This window comes from Vipera ursinii, assembly GCF_947247035.1.
Source record: "Vipera ursinii genome assembly, chromosome: 14".
Taxonomy (NCBI): domain Eukaryota; kingdom Metazoa; phylum Chordata; class Lepidosauria; order Squamata; family Viperidae; genus Vipera; species Vipera ursinii.
This window is the reverse complement of record NC_139527.1, coordinates 1,024,497-1,051,869: the sequence shown is the minus strand read 5'-3', so window position 1 is coordinate 1,051,869 and position 27,373 is coordinate 1,024,497. Positions and strand designations below refer to the sequence as shown.

Below are 27,373 nucleotides of genomic sequence, written 5' to 3'. Positions count from 1 at the left end.
GTCCAAAAATTCTCCCCCCGGAAGGTTGCAAAGGGTTATTAGCATTCCTACCGGAGGGGACGCCTCGCTTTTGTTTTTTGCTCTCGCCTCAAAAATAAGTGAAATACTAAGGTGTGTTTTTTTTTGCCTCTCGTTTCATTTGCTTTTGTTTTGTTTATGTGCTTCCGAGTTGGATGAAGCAGGAGAAAAAGGAAAGGTATTTGGCCTTTTTTTTAAAAAAAAGAAAAAAGAAAGGAAAAAGAAAGGAGGGATCCAGCCTCAGTTACTCTGCCAGGTCAGCTTTACAACTGCTGTTGATGGTGAGTGGGAACTGCAAGAGAGGAAAACAATAAAGTAACAATAATAACAAGGAATGTGGAGATCTAAATTAACCAGGGGAACCGCCGGCCTCCAGAAGCGGTGAACGCTCCGACGCTGGAAGTTTTTAAGAAGAGGCCGGACAGCCGTTGGCCTGGAAATGGTACAGGGTTTCCTGCCTGAGCAGGGGGTTGGACTAGATGACCTCCGAGGCCCCTTCCAACTTTATTAATTTAACCCAGTGTTCCTCAACCTGGGCCTCCTGAAGTCGGGTGGACTTCAACTCCCAAAATTGCTGGCTGGGGAATTCTGGGAGTTTAAGCCCCGCCCCCTTTTAAAGCAGGCTAGGTGGGGAATCCATCTTCAAGAGGCCAAGGTTGAGAAACACCGGACTTCCGCCTCCCTTGGTCAACAGCTTGGGTCTTCGGACCCTCTGCCAGTCTAATCGCCCTCCAGCCCCCAACTCTTGGTCAACCACCAGGAGGAAGACGAGGCGACCCTGATGGAAATCCATCTTCCCAAAGGTGCCAACAGAGGGAGCCACCCCACCCCCCGCTGCAAGGGGCGCATTCTGGACCCACTTCCAAAGCAGCGATTCGGGCCTTAGCCAAGCAGCAGCCGACCTCCCGCCTCCCTCGGGCGCTGAAGCCCCTGGCTTCCTTGCCAGGCAGGTGGACGGCGCAGTGCTCACCTGAAGGGTGTGTCATATAGGGGAAGTGTGTGGCTGTCGACACTGGAATGTGCTGCAGTGCACTCTGCGCAAGGGCGGCCTGGGGTCCGCCGGGCGGTGGCTGCGTCGTCATGAGCATCACTGGAGCATGGGTAGGGGGGTGGGAAGGAGCCATGCCTGACTGCACATGGGCCTGGGACAAAGAGCAAGGCCGTCAGGAGACCCCTCCTATGTCTGGGGACCCTCAAGGGCCACGGTCGCCCTCCAGGGCTGAAGTAGTCTGACCCGGGCTAAAGAGGAATCTCGGTCGTGACTCGCAAAGGGCTGCCTGCCGCCTGCCGACCCGGGTTGCACGAGGGCCGGGGGGTCTCCTCCGTCTCCCTCCCTCCTGTCGGAGCCCAGTTTCTTCCAGGACCCTCGGCACGGGGCAGGACTGCTTGTGTGGGCCAAAGTCCTACAACAGACACGCCAGGGAGCTCCGGCTGGCCCCAGGCCCAGCGGGGGGATGGACCGTGGGGCCGGCCAGCCGGCTCAGAGCGAGGTGGGTGGGAGCCCCCCTCCCCAAGAGCAGCCCAGAGGGGGAGGGTCCCGGGCGAGAGCTGGGAGGAGCGGGGCTACCTGGGGCATGTGGGCCATGTGGGGCGGGTTAGTGTAGGCCGGCTGGACGTGGGACGGATGGATGGCAAAGACGGTAGGCTGTGCGGTCGGGAAGCTGCTCTGCGGGGACTGGGCGTTGGAGCCGGGGGCCATGGAGGGCGGCGTGGGGGCCAGGCCGGCGTGGTAGATGGCCGACTGCTGCTGGGCGCTGGTCAGGTGGAGGGCCTGGGCCGCCTGGTGCTGGTGGGGCTGCAGAAAGGCGGGTGGGGGGACACGTCACACAGCAGCACAGCCGTCGCCAGACTCGGCTGGTCCTCAGCTTACAGCCAGGGGGACATCCCCGCTGCTAGGCGAGGTGGTGGCAAAGGGAGCCACGCCCTATTTTACCACCGCCGCAAATGGGGATCGCGTGACCCCCCCACCCCCAGGATGTGCAACCGTCACAAATACACACCTTGTAAAAACGGTCACTAAACAAAGAGAGGAGCGGCTGCGTGGCAGGCCACCCTCCCCTCTCCTATGGGAGCCCCTGCCCGTCCCCCTGGGGGGCTGCAGGCCAAAGGGGGTGCTGCGGCCCTTCCACCCCACCTGCTGCCCAGGGGTGAGCACTTACCTGCACCGGGCTGGGGGCCGGATGGCTCCCCCCGTGCTGCGACTGCTGCTGCCCCGTGGGGGTGGCCGACGGCTGCGGGTGGGGGCTGTGCGGGTGCAGGCTGGCGCTGGGGTGGGCATACTGCTGAGCGAGGGAACCAGTGGAAACTGGGGAGGGGGAAGAGAAAAGGCAAGATGGATGGGAAAAGGCCCCCCACTCTTCAGGCGGCCGGCGGAAGTCTTGAAGGCCGCTTTTAAGGAACCGCTTCCCCCCCACACACACCTGGGGGTTTGGCCTCCTGCTTCATCTAAAACGCTGGGAGGGGGCTTCCCGGAAGTCTTGCCCCCTCGATTTCACCCCCTCCATTTCTTCTTTGTGCACAGAGGAAGCTGGGGAGGGGGACTTCAATGGAAGGGGGAGGCAATCACTTTGCAGCCCCAAAAAGGGGGCAAATATCCCCAATTCCTCGTCCTCCGAGCTAATGCTATTCCCTGAAAGAGCCTCCTGGTCTCCTTGGGCAGGGGTCCCCAACAGCTCAGCGTTTCTCTGCCTCGGCAGCTTGAAGATGGGTGGACCAACTCCCAAAGCAGGCTGGGGAGCTGCCCGTCTTCAACCTGCCAAGGTCGACAAACACTGCTCTAAACTCGACCACGATGCGCTTCCCTGAATTCCAGCTTACTCCAAAGGCAAACCTCTTTGCACCCCGGGGCACGATCCTGGCGGGCCCCCTTTTCTTTCCGACTGAGAGGACCACAATTTGCAGTGAGAATCTGGCTGGGAAACAAGTTTTCTGATGCCGCTGCTTGAGGGAAGGGGATCCCCAACCCCACCCCACCCGCTTCAAGGAAACTGCCAGGCCACAGTGCACAAGAGGCCGGCTAGGAAAACATTTGGAGTTAACTTTCCGGTCTGCCAGGTGCCCTGGCAGAGGGGCAGAGTCCAGCCGTAAACGGGCCCTTGGCGTCTCCGAGCTGCGCCTGCAAACGCTGCTGCTTTACACGGGTCGGAAATGTGATTTTTTTTGGGGGGGGCCAGCTCTCTGCACCTGCCCTCCCCAAAGATGACTTCTCAAGGAAGTAGCTGGAGGCTCAATTCTGCACGAGAAGTGAAAAACTGGAAGTCAGCAAAAAGGGAGAAGAAAGGGAAGGAAAAGGAAGTCGGAAAGTAGCTATTCTGAGGTGGGGGTGTGTGTGGGGGGGTGGAGACGGAGAAAGGCTAATTGTGCAACAGAAACTGGGGTCTAAGAACAGGGCGAGAGAAAGCAGCCCAGTCCAAGTGGGATTCTGCAGGCAGGCTGTGCCATAAATGAATTTGGAAGAACCCCTGACCACAATTCAGGCAGGAGACTGCCAAACCCAGTTAGATGGTGGTCAAGATCTTTGCCTGAAGATTAGAAAGACTGGCGCTCTTTCCCAGATAAAGTGGGCGACTACAGCCGCTTTATGACCTGCGGACTTCAACTCCCAGGATTCCAGAGCCAGCATGGAACTCTGGGAGTTGAAGTCCAACGGTCATAAAAGGGCCATTCCCTGGTACGACGACAGGCTTCGTTTCACAAAAGGGAACAGATGGGAAGGGAAAAAGAGGGCCAGGACCCCGAGTGTGTGTGCCAGGGCTGCCCAAGGCAAGAGGCGGGCAGCAGATGCCCCGTGGGGGGGGGAAACACAAGTTTTTCCCCCCCAGGGGGGACGTGCCCCCTCCATCCTGCTGAAAGGACCCTCAGATTAGCCATCCTGGAGGAGTCCAAAGCTGCCTCTGTGGGCACAGTGGGGACCCCGTCAGTGAGTGGAGAAGTTGCTGCAGGATGAAACTCAAAGCCCCATCATCCTGAGCCCCTCTCTGCTCAGCGGGGTCCCAAAACAACCTCCAGCCCCTCTGGGTCAGGACAGCGGCCCCCGCCGAGTCCTGTGGAGTGGAACTAGCGAAGGTTCCCAACGCAGCAGCTTCCCTGCCCTTCCCAGTCTCCATTCCCCCAGTTTGACTGGGAATTCTGCACAGAACAGCCTGGAGCCCAGCAACGTTTTGCAGACTGCTGCTTCCCTTAAAACTCAAGGATGCTGTGCGATGGGAAGGGAAGAGCTTGGTGGAACGGTACTCCTCCTCTGTGTCCCGCCTAGTGGAGCAAATTAGGTGGCAAATACATTTCGTAGTAGTAATAAATTTAAAAACATGAGAAACGCATGCCAACAAGCAGGGCTTCACGCCAAATGGTCTCTTTTTCCCAGCGGACCCAGCTTCTCTGCTAAAGGTTCCTCTGGCAGCTTCCTTCGGCATCCCTGGATATCCTACAAGTTCACTACCCCTCACCAACCAGAGGGAAAAATACAACTCCTTGTGCCAAGAAAAGGTTTGGTGCAAAGAGAGGAGAAGGCCTCTGATCCCCCTTTAACCAACAAGATCCGTGCAACGTGTAACATCAAAGTTAGTACAAAAAAAACCCCAACTCACTGGCAAAGTAGAAAGATGGGCCTGTCTCCTTGCTGTAGGGTATTTTGGGACATGCTGGATTTGAGAAATAAAAAGGGAAATTAGCCACATGCCACAAGATTAAAGCACCACTTTCAGGCTTCTGGAAAAGGTTTAACAGTCAATTATCGTGGGGTTTTTTTCATGCACAAACCAATTTGCAATTTTTTTTAAAAAAAAAGTTAAGACGTTTCCAACAGGTTACGATTGTCAGTTGGAATCCATTACTATTAAGATGTTCATCACTACAATCATTTTGCATACGATTAAGACACAACAGGAAAAATGAACAGGATTCAAATGTGTTTCGAGCAATTTGCAACCGATATTATAACACTGATTATGATCCAGGAAACCCAGCCCCTGGTCAGTCGATCATACTGGATTCCCAGCAGAGAGAGAGAAATCAGACATAGGAAAGAACTAAAGTCAAAGGGAAAACCAAAATACAACTCGAGGTCCGCATGCTCTTTGGAACAAACTGCACGGTTCTTAGGACTGTGAAACCTGCTGTTGCTCACAGGTTTATCTAAATGGTGACTTGGAGTAAATCTGAGCCAAAGGCTCTTCGTTAGATGCGACTTTTACGAGCCAAGGAAGCATCATCTCTCAGCTCTTCCTCCAGAGAAAGGAGGAACCGGGGTATTTAGCGTTTCTTCAGCGCTTCAACACGTTCAGAAGATGGCAAACATTTTGGTACGGAGATCAGGGAGACCCATTAAAGCAGAGTTTTTCAGGCTGGGGAACTCTGGCCGCTGGAAGTCCACCCGTCTTCAAGCGGCCAAGGTTGAGAGACGCTCATTTGAGTCCTGCTGGACCCCAAAACGTATGACGACTTTGAGGTTTTAACCAGTCTTCTCTGTTTCCCACCAGCTAAGGAGCACCGCATGCATCACTGCCAAGATCTGGGTCCTCTAATCCTTAAAATAACGAAGCCCCAAGAATATCCCCCAGCAATTTTTTATCTCAAGGGTTGGATCGTCTCCCCCACAGACCCTTTTGTCAAGGAAAAACTGGCCCTCTCGCCAGCCTGGGGGGGGGGGAACCCACCTCACAGGGGTTTCACCACCTATGGACAATTGGGGGGGGGGAATTCAGATGCCTCTGTTCCCCCTACAGGCAGGCTGTGTTCAGGACCGGGTCGACCAGACGGCTGAATTTTCAGTGGGAAGAAACTGTGGGGAGTTTCAGCACGGAGAAAAATAGATAAATAAGAGGATGACTGAATTGGATGACAAGGATGACTGAATTGGGTAGGGGGCACCATGAAGAGAAGGGTCTGGGATCCCCCTCACCAGGAGCATCCACAGCTTGGACCCTCCTCCCTGCAAGGGGGCTGCGCGCTTGAAACGGCCCTGCTGGGGGGGTGTCCCAGGAATTTTGCAAGAGAACGCAGACCTGCCACAGCTGCCCCAAAGCTGAGGGGGCAAACACCCCCTCTGTGGACAAAGGGGGCGTAAGGTCTAGAAACAGCCCCAGAGGGGGGCCCCCACCCCCAGGAGGAGGAGGGCCTTAAAAAAGGTTAAAATCATGGCAACTAAACCAAGGTTTGTTAATCCGAGACGTTTTGTTACTCATCCGATTAAGTTCATCAGTCAAAATAAAGAACGTGGTTAGGCAGATTGTGGGAATGTACGGTCCCCCTCCTCCACCCCCCCTCCCGGGGCCTTCCTCCTGTCCTAAGAGCCGCTGATGCTGACAGGCAGCCTCGGGGACGGCTGAGCACGGAGGAGCCTCTGCCCGTCACCGCTGGAGGCAAACACAGGCCTATTCATGGCTGGAGAATCGGCTGGCGCTTCCTGTCTGGGGAAGGGACTGCAGGCTCTCTCTCTCTCTGTGTGTGTGTGTGTGTGTGTCAGCCCAGCTGAAGCCACGGAGAGGCAGGGATTGTTTGGGGGGGGCAGAGGATGGAGACGGGTCAAGCGTCGAGGGAGACCCACAGCCTGCCCGGTGCCAGGAGAGGTCCCTGTGGCTGGAGAGAGGCAGGGACCCCTGCCCCACCAGCCCTGGAGTCCACCAGCGAGGCCATTTTGGCCGGGAGGACCTGGGCTCTGCACTGGCACGGTCACACAGGCCGGCAGGGACCCTGCGGGAAGCAGCCATCATCCGCCATCTGGGGGGAGGGGGGGGCAAATATTCTGACTACTCCGGAGATGGATCAGAGACTGAAACGGGGGCCACGAGGGGCCAGGCTTTAGAATTGTACTTTATTCTTCAAACCAACATTGTTAACAGTGGTTTTGTTTTCCTGAACAAACTCAAAACACAAAGTGCCGGTTTCCTCTCCTCGGCTCCGCAAACGCGCTGCCCTGCGTGGTGGCTGGGTGGGTGGGTGAGTGGGGGCGTTAAAAGTGTTTTTTTGTTTTTGTTTTTTAAAAAAGAATGCAAATCAGGTCATCCTACCATACATCGCATGCGTCTGTTCGTGGGCCCCGTACTGGGTGGCAGGAGAAGAAACCAGGCCAGGCTGTGGGTGGGCCGGAGGCGCCATCATCCGAGCGCTGCCCGGAATGACAGGGCTATAGACGTGGGGGTGCTGTGGGGGAGAAGGAGAAAGAGAGGGAGGGAGGCAGAGAGAAAGAAAGAAAGAGGAAACGAAAGAAAGAGAAAAGGAGAGAGACTGTGAGGGCTGGAAACAGAGGAGGCTGCTGGGTGGGCTCTGGCCCCACATGAAGGTGCCTATGAGGCAGCCTAGGACCTGCCCCCCACCTGAAGCGAGACCAGCCCCCCCATCTGAAACGTTCTGGTATTGACAGCCCCCCCCTTGCTTGTCCCCACAGCATGGAGGCGGACCACAGCAGACTCTCCTCCCCACAGGACCCAGACGCCCCCCCTCCTGGAATGAGGGAGGGGCCCACTAACAAAGTCTCTGGCCACTTGTAGACATGCTGGGGGGGACACTCTGTAGGTGGGGCGGGTGCCCCGCGATCTGGAGGACCGATTTCTGCGGCAAGTCGGGGGCCCAAGCCGTACCTGAGACTGGTAGTGGGGGACGTGCTGCACCAGAGGCTGGCTGGGGAACTGCTGGGGGCTGTAGGTGACGTACTGGGCCGAGTAGGCGGGCGGCGTGGCGACCATGGGGGCCCCGGCAGCCGAGGCCGGGTGCATCAGGGGGTTCTGGGGGTGGGGGTCTTGCCGCTGCTGAGGCATGTTGGCCACTGCGGAGACAGAGAGAGAAGGGCACTTCCAGGAGGGCACCGTCTTCAGCTGCCCCCCTCCCTGCCCTGCCCCCCCCGCCGCAGCCCAGCTGAGCCTTGACCCTCTGCATGCAGCCCCAAAACACGGCCCCCCACCGTGGTCTCCTCACCTTTACCTGTTCTGTAGGTCTTGGCCTGGTTGACCGGCATCGGGGTCATGGGGATCGGGTACAAAGGCTGGGAGAGAAAGCAGGCGGCCACTCAGAGGTCTAGCCGGACCGTGGCCACTTGAAGGCTTGTGGACTTCAACCCCCAGAATTCCCCAGCCAGCACGAGGCTGAGGCATTCTGGGAGCTGGTCCACAAGCCTTCAAGTGGCCGAGGTCTAAAGCGTCCTTCTCTTGCCCTCTAACGGGCTACTTGGCCCCAGGGCAGGAGCCCCCCGTGCCCCTCCTTACCTGGACGCCCGGGCTGACAGGAACCGGGTACATCATATTGGGAGCAAAGCAAACAGGCTGGGTGTAGACCGGAGCTGGCTGCTGGTGTCCCACCATCGAAGGGCTGGGCTGGGCTGGCGGACGGGGCGAGGTGGGCGTGGTGGAAGGCTTGGGCTGCCAAAGACAGGATGGGGGGGGGGGGAGACGGGCAAGATGACCCCTCCAGGAGGAACTCCCGTGGGGCCCAACACACCCTGTGTGGACGCAGAGAGCTCCAAGCTTTCCTTCTGGCAGTCCTTGAATTAGGGCCACAATTCTGCTTCAAATTTCCGTTGTTAAGCGAGGCAGGGGTTAAGTGAGTTTTGCCCCATTTTACAACAGTTGTTAAGTGAATCCGGCTTCCCCGTGGACTTGGTTAGTCGGAAGGTCGCAAAAGGGACCCTGCAACTGTCATAAATGTGAGTCAGTTGCCAAAAGTATGAATTTCGTTCCTGTGACCGTGCGGGATGCTCGTAAGTGTGAAAAAGGGTCGTAAGTCACTTATGCCGCTGTAAGTACAAATGGCCACTAAACGAATTGTTGTCGAGTCAAGGACTGCCTGCAGTCCGGCTTTTATGGGAAACGTGGACCTTTTCCCTCCACAGACCAATTTGGGGGGGGGATTTTGGAGAGCGGCCTCAGCCCGAAAGGAACAGCTCTGCTTTTGGGGGGCTCACCTGGGCGAAGGACCGAGGGTTGAACTCCTTCGCATGTGGGTTCAGCGTGGATTTTCTGACTTGTCTGAGGGGACAAAAGACACAATCACACGTGCACGAGAAGGCAAGGAAGACACACCTGGGTCTTCTTCGAGGAGACCTGAGGCTGCGCACGGCAACAGAGTTTTGCCTCTCCCCACCAAAAGTAAATATCTATGGGAGGGATGGAGGGAGGGCGGGCCTTGGCCTGAAAAGGCGCCGTATAAAATAAATCGAATTTAATAGAGCAAAGAGAAAGGAGAAATTGAATCAGCCACTAGAGGGCCCAGGAGGACACTCTGGTCCACAAATGAGACAGAGCAGGACGCCCCCTAGTGGACAAACCAAGCAGCCGCCCACCCACTCAGCCTTCATCAACCTGTGTGTGTGTGTGTGTGTGTGTGTGTGTGTGTGTGTGTCCCCCAAGAATGCTCCTCCGAAGAGAGGCAGAGCCAAAGAAAGGCTTAAAAGACCCACACCCCCCCCCAGCCTGAACCCAGCAAGGCTTGGCCGGGAACCCTCGGGGTCTTGCCAACCCCCAGGCCCGGCCGGCTGGACCCGAGGCCGCCTCACTCACTCGCTGGCCTCCTTTTTCTCCTCCTTGTCCTCCTGCTTTGCTCCGGGGCCCGAGGTCTGCACGCCCTGCGAGGTCACCTCCGGCCCGGCCTTCTGCTCGGCCAGGCTGCTGGCGGGGGAAGCGCTGGGGCTGCTGGGGGGGCTGCTCCCGCCGGCCAAGGGAGCCGCGCCGCTGCCCGGTTCGGCCACCGAGTCTTTAGGGCCGGGCTCCACCTTCTCCTTGGCGACCTCCCGGGGCTTTTCACCCTCTCGGTGTTTGCTTAGCAGCTGCTCCACCGTTTCAGGTGCAGGACTGGACTGCAACTGGGGGAAAAGAGAGGAAGATGGAATTATTTCCTAATCTGGGACTTACAGAGGGGAGAGACCGCCTGGACCGGGGGTGCCGCCTGGCCCTTACCCGAAAGTCGTTCTTGAATTTCTTCAAATCGTCAATCTGTTTTCTGTGTTCTAGAACAGCCGGAGAAACTCCTGGAGGAGCAAATGCGCAACCGATCACCTGGTGCACCAACGCCGGCGGCCAGGCGCCCCAGTTTTGATCACGTGACCGGGGGGGCCGGGACGTTGCAACGGTCACAAGGGGGTGGACCGGTTATAAGTCACCTTTTTCAGTGCAAATGGTCACTAAACGAATGGCTATGAGGGGAGGACTGTCTGTAGTCACGCTTCCCCAAAATTATCCTCCAACACTGAGACTTTCCCCAAACACCGACAGATACGTTTCCTCTCTACACACTGAAAACGCCCTTGGAGGCGTCCCTTACTCACACGTTACCCACCTCCGCAGTCTATTCACGCACCAATGTGCCTTTTTAAAGGTCCAGAAATAAAGAGAATCGGCCAGCCTTTAGCCAGACCTCACCTTTGCCTTCCGGCTTGTTAAAATTGGGAGAAACTTCGCTGGGCTTGAGATGTTCCTTGGCTGCCGCAGGGGAAGAGCTGTGCCTCTGCTCGTTAAGCCGGGAGTCTTTCGCTAGGGAGGAAAACCAGGGTCACCTCAGTGGTGTGAGTCAAACGCCCGGATGGGTTTTCCACGCACAGCATTCTGACAAGCCAAGTGGCAGCATGCAGGCAGGAAACTAGAAGGCAACTTCTACCAAACGAAAATTTGACCGATAGAAGGAAACATTTGTAGCTCAGGGTTGAAATGAGGGGTCCTTGGGGGTTTCTGAGCTTGGCTGTTTTCTTGCAGACGTTTCACGACCCAGCTAGGGAACAACATCAGTGCAAGGCAATGTGGAAACCCCCACACTCCCTCGCACTGACGATGTTACGGAATTGGGTCATGAAACATCTGCAAGAAGGCCAAGAGAACCCCCCAGTCCTCCTCCTCCCTCTCTTCTTCTTCTCTCAAATCACCCCCTCCCCTTCTAGCACTGATGCTGTTACCTAGTTGGGTAATGAAACGTCTGCAAGAAAATGGCCAAGCTCAGAGAGCACCGAGGACCCCACAAACAAAGTTTTGCTCCATCTATTTCCTGGAGGTAAAGATGGCACTTTCAGTCCAGAGACTAAATGTCAGCCTAAATGCTGATCCTCATCCAGAAAACCAGTAAGCCCGCTTGTCATCTAAGGCCCAAACTGGGGGAAGCCCTTGTTCCCCGTTTCCTTCTGCATGAGATCATCCCCTGGCTGTGCATTCTGAGCCAGGCTCAGCCCTGGGAAAGGCTGAGGAGCCATCAAGGGGGTCCTTTACCTTCCGCAGATGGGGTGCCTGCTCTGTTGGCGGCAGGGCTGGTGGGGGTGGGCGAGGCTGCTGGCACCGGGGTGGCTGCAAATTCGGCCGGGGTCGAGCCAGCTTGGGGGGAAGACAAGGCTGGGCCGGAAGGGATCCCTCCCCCGCTGCTCTGCCTCGGAGACCGGGGTCTGTGTGCCTTGGGGGATGACCTGGTCACTAGAAAAAGAGGACAGGACAGTTTGTTACGAGGCTCCCCAGCTCTTCACAGGCAAACATACCACTATGATCTGGGCCCGAAATGGCCAACCTTGCAATTTTGAGGCCGGTGGATTTCAATTCCCAGAATTCCCCAGCCAGCATTGCTGGCTGGGGAATTCTGGGAGTTGAAGTCCACCAGTCTTAGTTGCCAAGCTTGGCCAAGCCTGATCTAGACAGAGAGATTAAACTGGCAGCATGCCACCACCACTATCTGACCAGGAAGTTCCTAACTTCCTAAGACACGTGTGAACACAACATTTCTGCTCACACGTTTGCTGACAGCCCGTGATTCAATGTGGCCCTTTCGGCGGCAAGGCACCTGCCAGAATCCCAAGCCAGCCTGCCCAAAGAATTTCTGGTTACAAAGAGTGTGTGTGTGTGTGTGTGTGTGTGTGTATCTCGGTGTACGCATTGTGTCAAGTCCCCAGAACGGCCCACTTCCGACAGCAGCCGGGCGCAAGGAGGCTGGTGTGGAAATTCAGGGCTGTTTGAAGCCCAAATGTTTGGAGTAGGACATCCCCATCCCCAGCCAAGCTTCACTTACCCCCCATGACCACCGAGGACCACGTCCCACCTGAGGAGCTGCCTCGGGCTGAGGAGGAAGAGGAGGAGGAGCAGGAGGAGGCGGAGGAGGAGGAACTGGCTTCTCCTGGCACGTTGTGGGAGACAAATTCTAAGCCGCTGGAGATGACGCCCCTCCCGGCCGGGACTCTGTGGCCTCGTGGGTGCCGCTGTGCCTTGGGAGACATCCGGGGGGGTCCTGGAGAAAGCAACACGACCCCCAAACCGTGTATACCATGCAAAAGCCCCCTCCACCCTCGGCTACATCCCACCAGGGCAACAGCATTTCAGCCAAGTGGCCATGCAGGTAATCCTCAATTTACGACCGTTCCTTTGGTGACTGTTCGAAGTTAGGACACCAATGAAGAAAGTGGCTGATGACTGTCTTCCCCCACCTGGGGATCCGCTGCAGCATCCCCAAGGTCACGGGATCAGAACAAGGGCGCTTGGCAACCGGCGTGTTATTTATGATGGATGCAGTGTCCCGAGTGTGTGTGTGTGTGTCCTGCGATCGCCCTTTGCAACCATCCCAGCCAGCTTTCGACAAGGAAATGCAATGGGGGAAGCTGGGCTCACTTACCATCAAAGCAATAAAGGTCGTAAAATCAGGCACAGTTCACTTAATGTCCTTGTGGCTTAGTGCCCAATTGTGGTCGTAAACCAAGGATTATCTGTACGAGGTTTCACTGGATTTAAAGCGTCTTCCTGCCTTCAGCTCTCCAAGAATTTGCAAAATACAGTTATGAACTGCGACATCTCTTCCGGAAAAGCCCAGTTTCGATTTATTGCTTTCTTACTTTCTGACGCCCTGCACGAAAGCAACCTCCAGTACTTTTCCCATAGGATTCCAGCAGGGCCATTGGAGGCTGATCCTGTCCTTCAGGAGGAGGGCGAATCGATCACCGCTACTCCAAAAGGCAAATTTAGCTGCGTGCCGATACTCTTAAGTTTGGCTTGCGATGCTTCCCTGCTGAACAAGCCTCCAAAGACACATTGCGAACTATTCCACTCAGCCAAACAGACTTTTTAGAAATCACCACAACTTTAAAGGGAACGCAGAGACCCCATGAAATTCTACCTAACTCTCATCTGTTCTCCCAGAAAACCACGCTCTTCAACGGGGATTTGCCAGGATTAAAATTGGAAAGGGGACGTTTCTGATGAATGTGCAAATAGAGAAGGAGGAAAATTTTGTGTCAAAAGGGTGGAGGGAGCCAACGTCACTTTGTGAGGACAGATACACACAATATTCTCATCTGGGGGGGGGGGACTCACACAACTCCCCCAAATCTTCTCCAATTTGACCTATAATCTCCCACTTCTCAAACAACATCCAGCACCCCCCTTAATAAAATGTATTTATTTGATCTCAAAGTCTTCCAGGGCAGGGGCCCCGAACCTTGGCCACTTTATGACTTGTGGACTTCAACTCCCAGAATTCCTCAGCCAGCCTGCGAAGTGGCCGAGGTTGAGAAACACTAGTTGAACCTCACATTTGAATGGACCACCCACTCTGGCTGAAAGCAACACGGAGTCTCGTGGCAAAGGGCCACGTGAGGCCTGAGCCTTCTTGCGGTTAACAAGGGACTGGGTAAGCCACGAGACCTGGGGGCCACCATCACACAGCCAAAGCTCTTGCATCTACACGGGCTTTGCTCCACCGTGAAGGGTGCTTCTTCGCCTCTTCCGACTCACTCCAGACCAAACAACCGAGCAGGAAGCCACCAGGCCATCCCAGCGCCCCCCGCTCTTCTCCGAGCGCCCCAGCTCCCCTCTGACCCGCCACTCGCAGAAAAAGGGGAGGGGGCAAATGAAACACAAAGTTTTAAAATGCAAACGCGTGAACAAACAAAACGTTTTGTGGTCTTGGTACCTTCTGAAGACATGCGTTTAGGCAGAGTAGAGACGGGAGCTGGAGAGCCATGATCAGAGGGGTGAGACGGGGCCCTGGAGGAGCGCGAGGGGGGCCTGGCGGGCGGCCGTGTAGGGGTGGCTGCCCGTGGTGGAAGAGAAGTGGGAGCTGACTGGTAGCGAGGTGGGCGAGAGGAAGGAGATGGGCAAGGCGATGGCCAGGGAACACCTGACAGAACAAATGATATGAAGAAGGAAAGCATAAAAACTAAAGCAAAATAAAAATTATGGGGGGGGGGGAGAAACAGGGTGGGGGTGAGGGGGAAAGTAAAGATGACCCAAATGGTTTCTCATCCTATTGTTCTGAGTCTCCTGGGGATTGCTGCAAGCTCACACTAAACTTGGGGAAGGCCGCTGGCATCTAATCCCGGAATATCGTCTTCGAGAAGGTCGCCCTCAACCTGCAGGGCACCACGGTGGCAGTCTTCCCAAAGGCTGGCCTTGAGGTCCCCGGGAATACTTGCCTCCGTTAACGATCCTCTGGTCGGTCCCCGAATGGAGGCTGTAGTCTGACGAGTGGGACCCGGGTCTGGAGGCGGAGGGGCCCGATCCAGATGGGCCAGCCCTCGGTGAGTTCTGCCTTCCGGCACCCCAAGGAAGGACGTCTCGATTGCGCTGGCTGGGAGGGATGTACTTGTTCTCTCTGGAAAGTGCGGAGGGAAGGGCAGATGTGCCATTTTAGACAGACAGATGGATGGATGGAAGGATGGGAAAGAAAGAAAGAAAGAAAGAAAGAAAGAAAGAAAGAAAGAAAGAAAGAAAGAAAGAAAGAAAGAAAAAAGAAGGAAAAGAAAGAAGTCCCTGATTCCCCACCCCACCCCTTCCCCCCCCTCGCTCTACCTGGGGGCTGCCAGGGCTCCTTCTCGCTCGTTGGCATTTCGCTGAACCGCTGTGTATTTTTCTTCTTCGGAGCGGTCATCGTTCTCCAAAGCCACCCGAGCCTTGTACTGGGCGCTGGATTCGATTTCTTCCGCTAATTGGGTCGCTCTCGCTTCCCGTTTTAAAAAATCTTCTGAATTATCTTTTTCTAGGGGTACCCTAAAACCAGGGGGAGAGACAAGGGGATCCGTCTGTGATCCAGATTTGTGGATGATGAGATACACAGCACAAGAAACACAACGGTTTAGGTCTATGTTTCTCAACTTTAAGCCATTTTAAGAGGGCGGACATCAACTTCCAGAATCCCCCAGTCAGATGTGCTGGCTGGGGAATCCTGGGAGCTGAAGCCCACCCCTCTTACAACGGCTAGTCTAGGCCAAAACCTTGACGCAGCCCGTAAGAACCAGGCAGCCGACGGCAACGTACGTGTAGGAAGCCAAACTGCTGTCGTACGTGGAAACCACCCCGTAGTTTTCTTCGTTGTAGCGAAACATGTCGTTGGGATCCCATCCGTTGGACTAGAAGGCAAAAAAAGGGTTAAAGGGTCCCAGGGTTAAAATGGCACAAGGGTACAAAAATAAGCTTTCTCGCATTTAAAAGCTCCCTGCATCTTCCTAAACCTTTTAACCAAAGCTGTCGCCGCAGACCCCGGCGTGGGAAGACCCAGATCAACGTTCATCCCTTGAAGAAGCGGGATGGAAGGGGAGACGGTCATCAGAAGCAATTCTCTTTCTGGGGCCCTGGGTGTAAACCCCTCAAAGACCCCCCAGACCCTCTGAAACTCAAGTCAAGAGAGGCTTACAACATCAGTTTCTAAAGCTTCAAGGTCTTCGGCTGTAGCGCCCTCTCCTCCGTCCCAGGGCTCCAGATCTTTCTCCTTGTGTTCGCCATTCACTTTAGCGCTGATGGCAGAATCGGTAAAAGCATCTGTGATTGAAGGAAACAGCATCAGACAATAGCATCTCCTGGAGCACCTTTTACCTTTTGGCAAGGGACGGCTAAAGTGAACCTCTGCGAATCCTACACAGGCCGAGTCAGAAGCGAGCCCTCTTAACATTTAGTAGACTTTAAGGAACTACCACCTAGAACAGAGATTAGCACTGATGACGTGACCTAGCTGGGTTATGAAACGTCTGCAAGAAAACGATCCAGTTCAGAGAGCACCAAGGACCCCACAGTCCCCCTCCTCCTCCTGCCTGCAAACCCCACTCCCTTCTAGCACTGCTGACGTTAGCTAGCTGGGTTATGAAACGTCTGCAAGAAAACAACCCAGCTCAGACAGCACCAAGGACCCTGCAACCTAGAACAGAGTTCTAGCCCACCAGTCCATAATCGGGACCCCTCATGACCCCCCTAGTAACCTATGATAAAATAAGAGTTAGAATCTGATCGTCTGAGCTGTGGTCATTGCCATCCCTGCATAACCTCGGAAATCACTTTAAATTCATCCTTCTTTTTTCCGGAAAGCAGGAATCTAGAGTCAAGAAGGGCCTATTCCTGACACCACAGCAGAACAATCGGCTCCATTCCCCAACTGAAGTTCTGAGCTTCACTCTTCGATGAAATAGCCCCCCCATCCCAGAATTTGATTGGCCCTCAATCAATCATGAAAGGTCAGAAGCTGTCAGAAGTCCACGCATCTGACCCCCAAACCTGGGATTTCTTCCTGTAGGTAGGAGAGCAACTCTTTGACAGGGCTGGCACGCGGCTACCTCTCCACCCCCGCAAACAGCCTGATCCTCAGGAATCCCTTTGTTATTCAAAGCAACTTCCTGTTCAACCAGTCCAAGAAAAGTCTTTGCGGTGGCTGCTTAGTAGACAGCCGGGCTCAACCCACTTCATTCCTCCTTAGGAAGAGACACTCAGCTACTGCATTTGGGCAGCCAGCGGGGAAAGTGATCTGTTTCTGCAAGACGGGCCGGGCTCACTGGGCCCGGGGTGTTCTGCAGCACCTCGAGGCGGCTTTAAAAGGGGGGAGAAAGGGAATCCCAACAAAGGAGAATATTTGTAGCTCAGGGCTGAAACAAGCAAGCAAGGAGCCCTCAAAGGGACTTCCTCTCCTAGACATTATTGCTGAAATGGCCAAAGCAAGGAGGAATCAGGAGAGGAAGAACTTAATTCTTAAGTCCATCAATCAGAATAGAGTTGGAAGGGACCTTGGAGGTCTTCTAGTCCAACCCCCTGCTCAACCAGGAGGCCCGTATACAATTTGAGACAAGCGGCTGTCCGGTCTCTTCTTAAAAACCCCCAACGACGGAGCACCCACAACTTCTGGAGGCAAGCCGTTCCACCCGTTAATTGTTCTTCTTCGCTGTCAGGAAGTTTCTCCTAATTCCAGCTTGCTTCTCTCTTTGATTAGTTTCCATCCACTGTTTCTTGCCTTGCCTTCTGGGGCTTTGGAAAATAAATTGACCCCCTCCTCGGCTTTGTGGCAGCCCCTCAAATACCGAAATATAATGTCCCCCACTCCCCACCCCTTCTTTCCTCTAAACTAGCCATAGTCAAAGTAGGTGACTTTCTTGAAGAGATCAAAGTATTCTGGCCAATGGAAGCCAGCAGAGCAATAGCTGCTATTTTAAAAGTGGATCCAATTTCCCAAAAGGTTCAAATATATTAAAACCCCTCCTCATTCCAGACCTCTCTGGGCGTAGCTGGAGTCCATGTCCTTAAAGTGCACCATAACGAAATCTGAAGACTTGAACAAGATGCTCTCAATGATGTCTTCTTGTTTGGGCCCCAGACTGGATTCAGCCGTTTTCTGGTGAGCGGCGTCGAGCACTAAGTCACACTGGAAGACACAGCGAACAGGATCAGGCCCAGCTCCCTAGCCAACAGCTTCACGGAGCAAAACCATCACAAGCAACATTTCCCCCCCCCCCCCGACCTGCCCGAGTGAAATCTCAACTGACTGAGTGGCCCTCTAAACGGTCAGCAACTGGACATATCAAGGTGCATGATGAAGAGCAGCTGTGGCTGGACATTTGAGGTCCAGTTCAAGACTAAGGACTTCTCTGCTCACCCCTCCCTTAGCCACCAACTCAGGGGTCTTCAAACTTGGCAACTTTCAGACTTGTGGACTTCAACTCCCAGACTGGCTGGGGAATTCTGGGAATTGAAGTCCACATGCCTTAAAAGTGCCCACGGTTGAGAAACACTATTCTCAAGCAATGAAATTTAGAGTTTAAGGTCCAACCATTTATCTTAATGGTTGTTTCATGTGATTTCTACTTTCTCCAGGAACCAAGATGGCGAAACAGACCCTCCAGCTTTCTCGTGCTTCCTGCCACAACGTTACGGCCTGAAAATTCTGAGTTTCCGTGGCCGAGAAGGGTCCGAATCCTGGCTCCTTCCAGTACTTAGCCCAACCTTACGCAACCCTGAGACCGGCCAGGCCCCATGATCCACAGCCAGAAGGTTTAGATCCGTTTGATTGGGTCGGGCAAGGAGGGAGTAAAAGAAAGGAAAATGTATTTACCTTAGAGCTGTATGTTTTAAAAACTCCTTCATATATACTTCCATTTTTCACCTGTACTTCGCATTTGGATCCCTGTGTGAAAAAAGGAGGGGAAAGAGAAGAATCATGATCAGACAGTCTCATTTTAAGATTGGGATTAAGATTACCATGCGGTTAAGAGGGGCGGCTCATAAATTTTACACATAAATAAAAACCACATCCATTTATAGGCAAGGTCTAAGTCTTTCTCTAGCCTCCGACCTGAATCTTCTTCATGCTTCTCCAAAGAGCCTGGCCCTAAGACTCCGCATCCACACACGCCCCACCCACACTACACAAAATGACACCCCCAACATTACCAGAATCTCCCCATGCGTCGAGTTTACGAATTTATTATCCAATGAGGCAAAAAAATCATTGAAGCAAAATCCGAGCGACAGAAATCAAAGGGCAAAACCAGCTCTCAAGAATCAAAACCATGAGGAAAAAAACAAGGGATACACAACACAGGGGAAGCCGAGTCCCGGCCATCTTCATTACCGGACCCAACGTTGCTGCGAGTCCTACAACGTGCTGATCTGTTCAACGACGCTCCCAAAAAAAAGTCCTCGACTTACGACCACAAGTGAGCCCAAAATTTCTGCTGCTACGTGAATTTCCCCCCATTTTACAACCTTTTTTGTCACAGTTGCTAAGTGAATCACTGCAGTCGTTAAGTCAGTAACCTGAATGTTAAGTAAATCTGGACTCTGCTTGTCCAAAGGTCGCAAAAAGGGGAATCCCACGATCCTGGGACACGGCAACCGTCGTAAATATGAAGCAGCTGCCCAGCATCCAAATTTTGATCATGGGACCAAGAGGAGGCGGCACTGGTGTGAAAAATGGTCGTAAGTGACTTTGTAACTCTGAGCAGTCATTAAATGAACTCTTGTTAGGTGGAGGACTGCTCGCAGTCAGCCTTCCTTCTCTTCCACTCAACTTCACTTCACTCCAACAAAGACACAAAGCAGAAGCCAGAAACCTTGCTACTCTTCCCCCACTCTCTTCTTTGCAACGGCAAAGCAGCGAAAAAATAAAATTACTTTTGGCTCTACAGGATATTGGGAGCAACGCTGAATTTTGCACCAGAAAAGCAAATGCAAAAAACTTTGTTAAGCCTCGAAATAAAGAAGCAGCGGATGGCAGCATACTTAACAGAAAGATTTCCCCCCCTCCCAGACACAAACACACACACACACACACACACACACACACACACACACACACACACAGAGAAATTGCTAGATTACTGAATTTAGAAATTTCCGTTTCTAATGAAAAGCGAAGCATCGCCAAGTAAAGAGGCGGCCATAACTTACGACAACAGATGTGAGTATGTGAACCATTCTCATGTTTGCGTATATGCCTTGAAAGGGGATCTGAAAGAAGAGAAAGAGTGTGGTACGCATGAGAGCACAACTACGCATAGCACACAAACAGAAGGGATTGGCAGCAAGCTCTAAGTTGGGAGTGGCTGAGGTGACACTAGGGAGAAAATCTTGGAAGTTGGGAAGACTGTGAACGCAGACCATCCGAACACATCCAGAGCAATTCCTGAGAAACTCCAGGTCTGCTTATTGGGCGTCCTTCCACTCTAAGGCAGCCACAACTCAACCGAGACAACTTTAAGACCTATGAACTTCAACTGGCTGGGGAATTCTGGGAGTTGACATCCATAGGTCTTAAGAGTTGTCCAGGTTGGACACCCCAGCCTATCAGTCCAGGCGTACCACAGGAGCACGAGAATCCAGCCACCTGTCTCTGCCTACTCTCAGGCTTCCTAGAACTTCACCACCACGTCAACGTGCCTACAGTCTTCCCGGGAGGTGGGGAGGAAGGCAGGGAGAGGTTTACTACTCGATAGAACTCTGTATGGACGTACATTACAAGTGTCTGGCCCTCGTTCACCCAGGCTGGGCAAAGAGGACGTGTCCCCCATGGAGCTGCTTCTGGTGGGCTTGCACAGCCGTCCATGTCGCGTGGCCAGAGGTTCTAAACTGGGACCGTCTTCCATTTCCCCCCACCCTTTGGACGTTACTCTCGGGTGCCAGAGAAGAAGAACAGAAACTCCATCCTATCGTTGGCTCCTTTTGGGCAGCTGGGTCTCTCCTCTGGCTGGATGTGATCCAGGCTATTCTGCTAAAGGGGAGGAGGGGGGGTCTACCCCTGCTTTACACTGAAGTAGCCTGGGGTTTGTGACATCACCGATTAATGTGCTGGACAAACTATTCAGTGAAGGGGCAGCCTGGCTAAAATGTGGCTTTTGGCTTGCTGGGTCTTATCACTCCTCAAAATCTGCAGGAGGTTGGCATAGGTCGGTTTGGGTGACCCCAGGGGAGTAGAAAGGGCTGCATGATAGAGGACTACACATATTCCTCCAATAAGGGTGTTGGGAGAGAGTCTCTAAACCCAAATGCTTCCTGGGACAAAGGTCAAGACAGAAACTCTACAGGTGTAACTATATCTAACTGGGCTTCTTAAAAACAAATGTCGTGGCAAGCAAACACCAAAAACCTATAGAGGGCAAATAATATCTGCAAGAATAATAATAATAATTAATATTTTATCTCTGAAAATATTTCCATGTGACAATGTGAAGGCGCAGTATAGGCCCTTACACAATGATGGGCATTGTGGCATTAACTGGGATGAGGTCTTTATTGTATCGGGCAGTTTTCATTGCTCTAAACAATAAAATGCATTTGAGTTTTGACTTTTATAAAGAATGAATCAACCAACAAGCATCAAGGAAGCGGAAAAATGAAATGTTGTACTTACCGGTGGTTGAGGGGGCCCTTTGCCACTGCTGCGCCCTCTGAAATTAATAAAAATAAAAAAGAGATGAGATCAGAGCAAACTGAAGAGTTATCATTGCCGAAACCGTAATTTCACCCTAGGAATGAAAAGGTGAAGAAATGTCAAAATCCAGGACTTTTCAAGGCACGGGGACCGTTAGTTAACAGGAATATTTTTTTACAGATCAAATGCTGGCGCAGATTCAGTGTGGATTAAGCTAGAGTCGCTGCCAAGGTGGCTTGCTTGCAATTTTTAAATCATTTTTAAAATACATCCCTGAAAAAGCAGCAGGACAAACGAGCATCGTTCCAAGTTGACCTGCCTCCTCGCAATTTTCAGTGCAACCCACAAGGAGGGAGAAGGGGTGAACCAGAATTCAAACGCCTGTCTAAAGAGGCACAACGTGGTCCCATTTCAACACAATAAAACAAAGGTTTCCTGGCTGGAATTTGAGGACCCAAACCGGCAACCATCCAACTCACGGGGGTCACGATGAGCAACAACAAACCGCCCGAGGAGCAGCAGCGTTTGGTGAGCTAAAGATATTTAAATGCACCCCTCGTGTTTCCGTGCAGAAGAGAAGCCTGAGTGCTTTGCAACCCCAGCTGAGGTTGCAGAGAACCCACCGCCTTCTTCCAGCACCCTCCAGCGCCCTGCAGCTCTCAATGCACCAGGAACAAACCACCGTGACACTCCCAATTTGCAGGACAACAATGCTCGGTATTCATCACCACCGGCCAGGTTTCCTAGGAATGCTGGGAAGTGTAGTCCAGTAAGCCCAGGAATGTGGCACCCACAACATGCTGATCAACTCCCTTCGGTTGGAATATGCAACAGGAGGAGCTCTGTGTAAAAACCTTTTGGCTGTTTTCCTATGGTGATTTTCCCCCCCCCTCCCAATCTATGGGTTTGAGCCTTGAGAGTAAGCATTTCTGAGTTATTTTTCCCAAGTAATTAAACGCTTACGCTTATGCCTCCCCGTATAAAAGTCTCTCGCTCTTTGACAACCAATATAATACTTAAAGCTTGTTAATTAACTCAATGCATTCGCCTTGGGCTCAGAGCTTCCCTGCTCCCTTAGGGAGCCCCTGTGCTGTGCAAGCTCCAAAACTCCAGTTTCCTTTAGGATCGGGCTGCCTAGAAAGTTCCCCAATTTTCCATAAAAATCCCTCTACGTCCATCCCAATTTTTAAGAGGGACATGCTCTTCAAACATTCAACTGAGCTTTGATTAGGAGCATTAACAAGAACTGCTAAGTAAATGTTAGTACACACCGAAGACAAACTACTCCGTGTAACTTCCTCCACCCCTACCCTGGTCCTCCTCTTGCATTACCAGCAGGAGCAAAACACTCCAATTTCAGTCACGTGACTCGGGGCCCTTGTTCACCCTTGGAAGGGGGGGGCACGGTGGTGTCTTCCCTCCCAGAGGCCTCAACTTCTGGCCCATGACCCAAACAGGCCAGGGGGGAGGAGGAAGGCCCCAACCACATGGGTGGGGGGGGTTCCCGAAGTCTCTACTTCTGAGGGGTACGGCTCTCTCCAAGGGCTGGTAGGTCAGCCGAGAGGCTGGTGGCAGCTTCCAAGCAGAAGCCAGTGAGGTCCTGGGGTGCTTAATGGAACGCCAGAATTTTCAAGGAGGTTGAAGAGCCACCAGCCTGGGCTTTGGGCAAAGCACATCAGAGCTTGGAAAAGAGAGTCGGCAGCTGGGAGCCACAGATCTCCTCCCACCAAAGAGACCAGCCACTCTATCGGGGAAAGTCCCAGAAAATATTTCTTGAAGGGAAGGCCAGCAGCTCTCCCAGTGAATCCAAAGGGCCTTCAAGACTTGCCCCGATGGTGAGACTCTTTAGCCTGGCCAAGGAGGACTCGGATGGGCTCTCCATAAGATGGCTGTCAACGGCAAGCTGCCCACTGCCAAGGCCTGACAAGTCCCCCCTTCTTCCTTCTGAGCAACTCACAACCCAGAGGAAAAAGAACAAGGTGATGGTTCCTAGACCAGCTGCCAAATCCTCTCTTGGATTCCGGGAGGAGGCTAAGCGAAGCCCCCAAGGTGCCAGCCTGCTCCCACTTCGGCAGATGCTTCTTGGCCACCAGAGAAGCTGGAGCAGCCACAGGTGGTCCTTGGCGAGAGGACCCGCAAGCCTCTGTAGCACGTTCTGAACTCCTGTAACCAAAACACCAGTGGAGGCAGCACCCACAAAACTTTCTTCTGGGCTCCCTTCTCTCACGGCAGCCAAAGCGTCTGTCACTTAAGCCATTTGGCTAATGGGAAAAACTGGTTAAGTACGGATCACTTCGTCAATTACCTTCCATCACTGGCAAAGTCCTCGACTCACAACCACAATTGAGCCCAAGATTTATGTTGCTAAGTGAGACATTTGTTAAGTGAGTTTTGCCATTTTACGACCTTTCTTGCCGCAACGGGAGAAGCCAAATTCGCCACAATAACACAGCGTCCCTGGACTTTGCTGGTCAGAAGGTCGCAAAAGGGGATCACATGATCTTGGGACACAGAAACGGTCATAAATGACCCAGTTGCCAAGCGGCCAAATTTTGATCATGTGACCCTGGGGACGTTGCAAAGGTCGTAAGGATCAAAAAACGTCCCTACGTCTCTTTGTTCAGGGCCGTTGTAAGTTTGAACAGTCACTAAACAAACTGCCGTTGAGCAGCATCCGCCTCTTGTGCTGAAAAAGATCCCTCTCCACATTTACCAAGGATCTGAAACCAAAGCCAAACCCAAGGCTGCTTGTAGGTGGGCAACGCTCAGGCTACCAAGGTGGCCTTACCGGAGCCGTAAAGGTTGCAAAGCCATTTCTGTGCAAGCAGAAGCTGGGAATTTGCACCCTGAAGTTCCTAGCAGGGGTGGGAAAGGAAGGCCCAGGACGTGGTAAAACAGGAGCCGAACTGCAGGAGGAGTCTGGTCCAGGATCCCGGTGGCACCTTTTCCCATGAAACGTTATTAAAAGGCATTACGTTTTTATGAGCTGCAAACTCACTTAAGCGCCTGCCTCTGAATCAAACGGGTCTGTTGGATAAGGTGCTACCGAACCTCTTCGGAACACTGTAAATATTTACAGAATTCCTTTCCAAGGAAGGTGGGCTGATTCTCTTTTAAGTGTTAGATGCACAACGGAAGTGTTTGCTTCATCCAACATTGGGATGGTCTTCAAATTCAGCTTCCTTACGCATTTTCCTGTTTTGTCCCAGAATTGCTGTGCAAAAAAAAAATTGAGTGTATAATTTGGACTGAGTTTATTAGGCGCTAAGCTCTTTTGGCTGGCCCCAGGTGGCATCTACAGGTGGGTAAATTCCCTCTTTTCATGACTCTCGGGCCCCAAACAGTAAGGAGAGAGACCAAGGTTACCCATTTAAGTCTTTCTCAGCAAGTTAACTGCAAGTAGCCCTTGACTTACGACCACAATTGAGCCCCAATTTCCTGTTGTTAAGCAAGACATTTGTTAAGTGAGTTTTGCCCCATTTTATGACCTTTCTTGCCACCATTGTTATGCGAATCTGGCTTCCCCACTTGTCAAAAGGTGATCATGTGACCATGGGACACAGCAACGGTCGTAAGTGTGAGTCAGCTGCAAAGCAGCTGAATTTTGATCAGGTGACTGCGGGGACGCAGCAACGGTCGTAAGGGTGAAAAACTCCCGTAAGTCCTTTTTTCCAGTGCCCTTGTAACTCTGGCCACTCAATGAAGACTTGTAAGTCGAGGACTATCTAAATCCTCTCTTGCAATTTATACGGTCTGAAATATTCCCCCAGATTCATAATTACAAAGTTGTTGTTATTGTTTTCTACCCTTGCTTTACTTAAAAGGGTGTTCTTGTAGATTAGAGTAGCTTCCCAACTAAGATGTGTGGACTTCAACTCCCAGAATTCCCCAGCCAGGAACTCTGGGAGTTGAAGTCCACACATCTTAAAGCTACCACAAGGTTGAGAAATGCTAGATTGGAGGAACAGAACAGGGCAGAAATGCTTCTGATAATAAAACATGGACGGATTTATCAAGCCCTAAGCGGCCTAAGAGCTGGACAGTCAGACGGAATTGCTACGATTTCTTAGAGGATTGAAAATAGTTTTGACTATTTATCTCTCATGCAATCAGGACTGAGCACACCAATTTTCATGCTCCAGAGAGGGATAAAAGAAATATAGCTAAATGGCCTGGGATAACAACTCTCAGAAGTTTCCAAGCATGACCAGATAGGCACGCGTACAATAATACACACAGGTTCTTCTAACCAAAATAATAACAGCCAAAACTGAAGCTCTGTTGTTAGGCACCAATTTACATTTTAAAAGTCAACAATGCAAACCCTGAACCGGGGAATCAATTATAAGATGGGAAGAATTTGCTTTATGGGCATATTTCAATTCAGGCCACACATTTAGTTTCATGTCCACTCTGTCCTTAAGGAAACGGTCTTACACAAAGCCAAAATTATTTTGGCTCGGAGTATTTCCAAGCTGTCCCTGGAGATGTCAGACCCAGGACCAAAGACCCCGAGAGCAGGCTGACCTTCTTCCTTAGCATATGGGCACCCTGTCTTCTAGCAAAGATAACGCCTGGTGGCTTTCAACACCAGGAATCCAACGTCAAACTGAGTTTGAAACTGGAAGGAAGAGGATCCGAAGCATTTGGCAATGTTTTCACAGTGCAAAGTCCCACCTTTAGAAGAGAATCTGTGCTCCGTTCAGAAATGCTTGGAGACCTTGTCAATTCAAACTGTCCCTTTTCAGCCCTCAGCCCATTCACTCACCCAGATGGTCTTTCCTCTCTGTCCCAGGGCTGACCTGCACAGGGGATTAACGGACTCCCCAGGTCACTATAAGGGTGATGGGACAGAACGAAGCCCAGCAGGCCGATTTGCAAGGAGGTGCTCCTGTGTCCGTCTCCGGTAATAAGCTTAGGTAAAAAGTGAATCCTTGCAAATCAACTACAGCTACAGAAACCTCTCCTAGGAGAGAGGAACTTAGGAACGTGTTGCTGCAAATCGAGCAGCGTTCCCCATTCAGAACAGGGGAATAAGCTTACCTCTATTTCCTTCGGACTTTACTCTGGAAGTCTAAAGAGGGTGAATTTAGTCACGTTCAAAATATGAAAACCGGCCTCGGAATAGAAAGCGGACCGGCGTTTCCCTTTGCTGGGGTAACAGTATACCATAAATTAATACTACGGCATTGCATAACCAGAGAAGGTATTTCAGGGCGGAGGGCAGTGGCGACAGCTGCTCTACCTGGGAGAGCCAACCGGCTGCCCCACGGATCGACTGGAGAGACCCCAACCGGCTGAAAAGCGCAGCCTTGGCCCCCTCCCCACCTGCAGCATTTGCTGCCTCAGGAGGGAGAACTTGTTCCCCGGCAGGAAGGGAAAGACACGTGTCCCGGGCTAATGTCGCAAGATCCAACCTGGGTCGGTCACGGGGTGCCAGACGGGAGGGGGGGGTCTCTTCTGGCCCCGGTGACCCACCCAGACCGGATCTTGCAAAAACTTTTTCTCTCCCCTCAGAAGCCCCCGGAGGAGGCAGGCAGGGACACCCCCACCCCCACCCCGGGCCTGGCGTCAGCAGCCGCCGCAGCCGCCGAGCTGCAAGGCTGAAATTTGGGAGGTCCAAGCGAGAAAAATCCGGTTCTTTCTCCAGCCTTGCAAAACCCCCAGAATCCCCCGATTACCCCGCCCGGCCTCGCAGGGGGACGATAAGGGAGCCGCCGCCCCCCCCGGTCCCTCGGAGCGCCAATGCAGGCGCCCCCCCCTCGGTCAGGCCGACCCCCGGGGACACCTGGGGCGGGGAGGGGGGGAGGCCTTTCGGGGAGGGGTCCCGGGCCCTGCGGCAGAGCAGGCCGCGGCGGCGCCCTCTGCCCGGCCAGGCTCCTCCCGGCCGGCCTTGAAGGGCAGCGGCCTCTCCGGCCGGGGACGCGCGCGGCCTGCGGAGCCCCCCGCCCTCCCCCCGAGACCCACCTGCCCAGCGGGGGCCGCGCTCCGGGGCCCGCCCCGCCCGCCCTGCGCCCGCCCGCCGGGGCCCCTCCCGCGGCCGGGGCTGCCGGGGGGGCGGGGGGCGTCGGCGTGGCGTCGGGGGCGGCCGGGGGGGGCTGCGGCGGGGCCGGGGGCGGCGAGGGCTGCGGCGAGGGCTTCAGCGCCATGGCGAGGCCGCGGAGGGATCCGGCCGCGGGGCGGAGCGGAGGCGGCGGCGGCGGCGGCTCCCCCGGGCGGGACGGCTGCCTGCCCGCCTGCCTGCCTGCCTGCCTGGCTCTCTCGCTCGGATCGGCTCCGATCGCCCGGCCCC

General features: G+C 53.4%; 1 protein-coding gene across 9 annotated transcripts; it reads right to left on the bottom strand.

Annotated features, from left to right (window-relative positions):
• Positions 1 to 133: 133 nt before the first annotated feature.
• Positions 134 to 27,107, bottom strand: ATXN2 (ataxin 2). Of its 9 annotated transcripts, none has more exons than XM_083373643.1 (25): positions 27,049 to 27,107; positions 21,061 to 21,097; positions 19,602 to 19,661; positions 18,265 to 18,336; positions 17,427 to 17,577; positions 15,592 to 15,716; positions 15,216 to 15,307; positions 14,751 to 14,948; positions 14,375 to 14,553; positions 13,873 to 14,079; positions 11,983 to 12,198; positions 11,199 to 11,396; positions 10,365 to 10,475; positions 9,903 to 9,973; positions 9,507 to 9,808; positions 8,912 to 8,975; positions 8,217 to 8,369; positions 7,930 to 7,996; positions 7,596 to 7,780; positions 7,026 to 7,158; positions 4,605 to 4,658; positions 2,178 to 2,323; positions 1,586 to 1,813; positions 989 to 1,160; positions 134 to 310 (listed from the first exon to the last, which is right to left on the bottom strand). In XM_083373643.1, exons 3-25 carry the CDS (start codon positions 19,632 to 19,634, stop codon positions 282 to 284), a joined length of 3,186 nt encoding a protein of 1,061 aa, XP_083229769.1. In that variant the 5' UTR covers positions 19,635 to 19,661; positions 21,061 to 21,097; positions 27,049 to 27,107; the 3' UTR covers positions 134 to 281. The 9 variants fall into 9 exon arrangements, with proteins under 9 accessions (XP_083229769.1, XP_083229776.1, XP_083229770.1 ...); XM_083373650.1 differs by having other exon boundaries at positions 7,936 to 7,996; positions 27,049 to 27,104; XM_083373644.1 differs by lacking the exon at positions 27,049 to 27,107 and having other exon boundaries at positions 12,013 to 12,198; positions 21,061 to 23,392.
• Between the last annotated feature and the right edge of the window lie 266 nt (positions 27,108 to 27,373).

Excerpts from the sequence above, each read along its gene's own strand:
- ATXN2 (XM_083373643.1), bottom strand. The coding sequence starts at position 19,634 with ATGAGAATGGTTCACATACTCACATCTGTTGTC. Across the intron at positions 15,717-17,426 it reads CTCCAGCTACGCCCAGAGAG|ATGCTTTTACCGATTCTGCC; the intron begins GTCTGGAATGAG and ends CTTCAATCACAG. Across the intron at positions 12,199-13,872 it reads TAAACGCATGTCTTCAGAAG|GACCCCCCCGGATGTCTCCC; the intron begins GTACCAAGACCA and ends TGCTTTCTCCAG.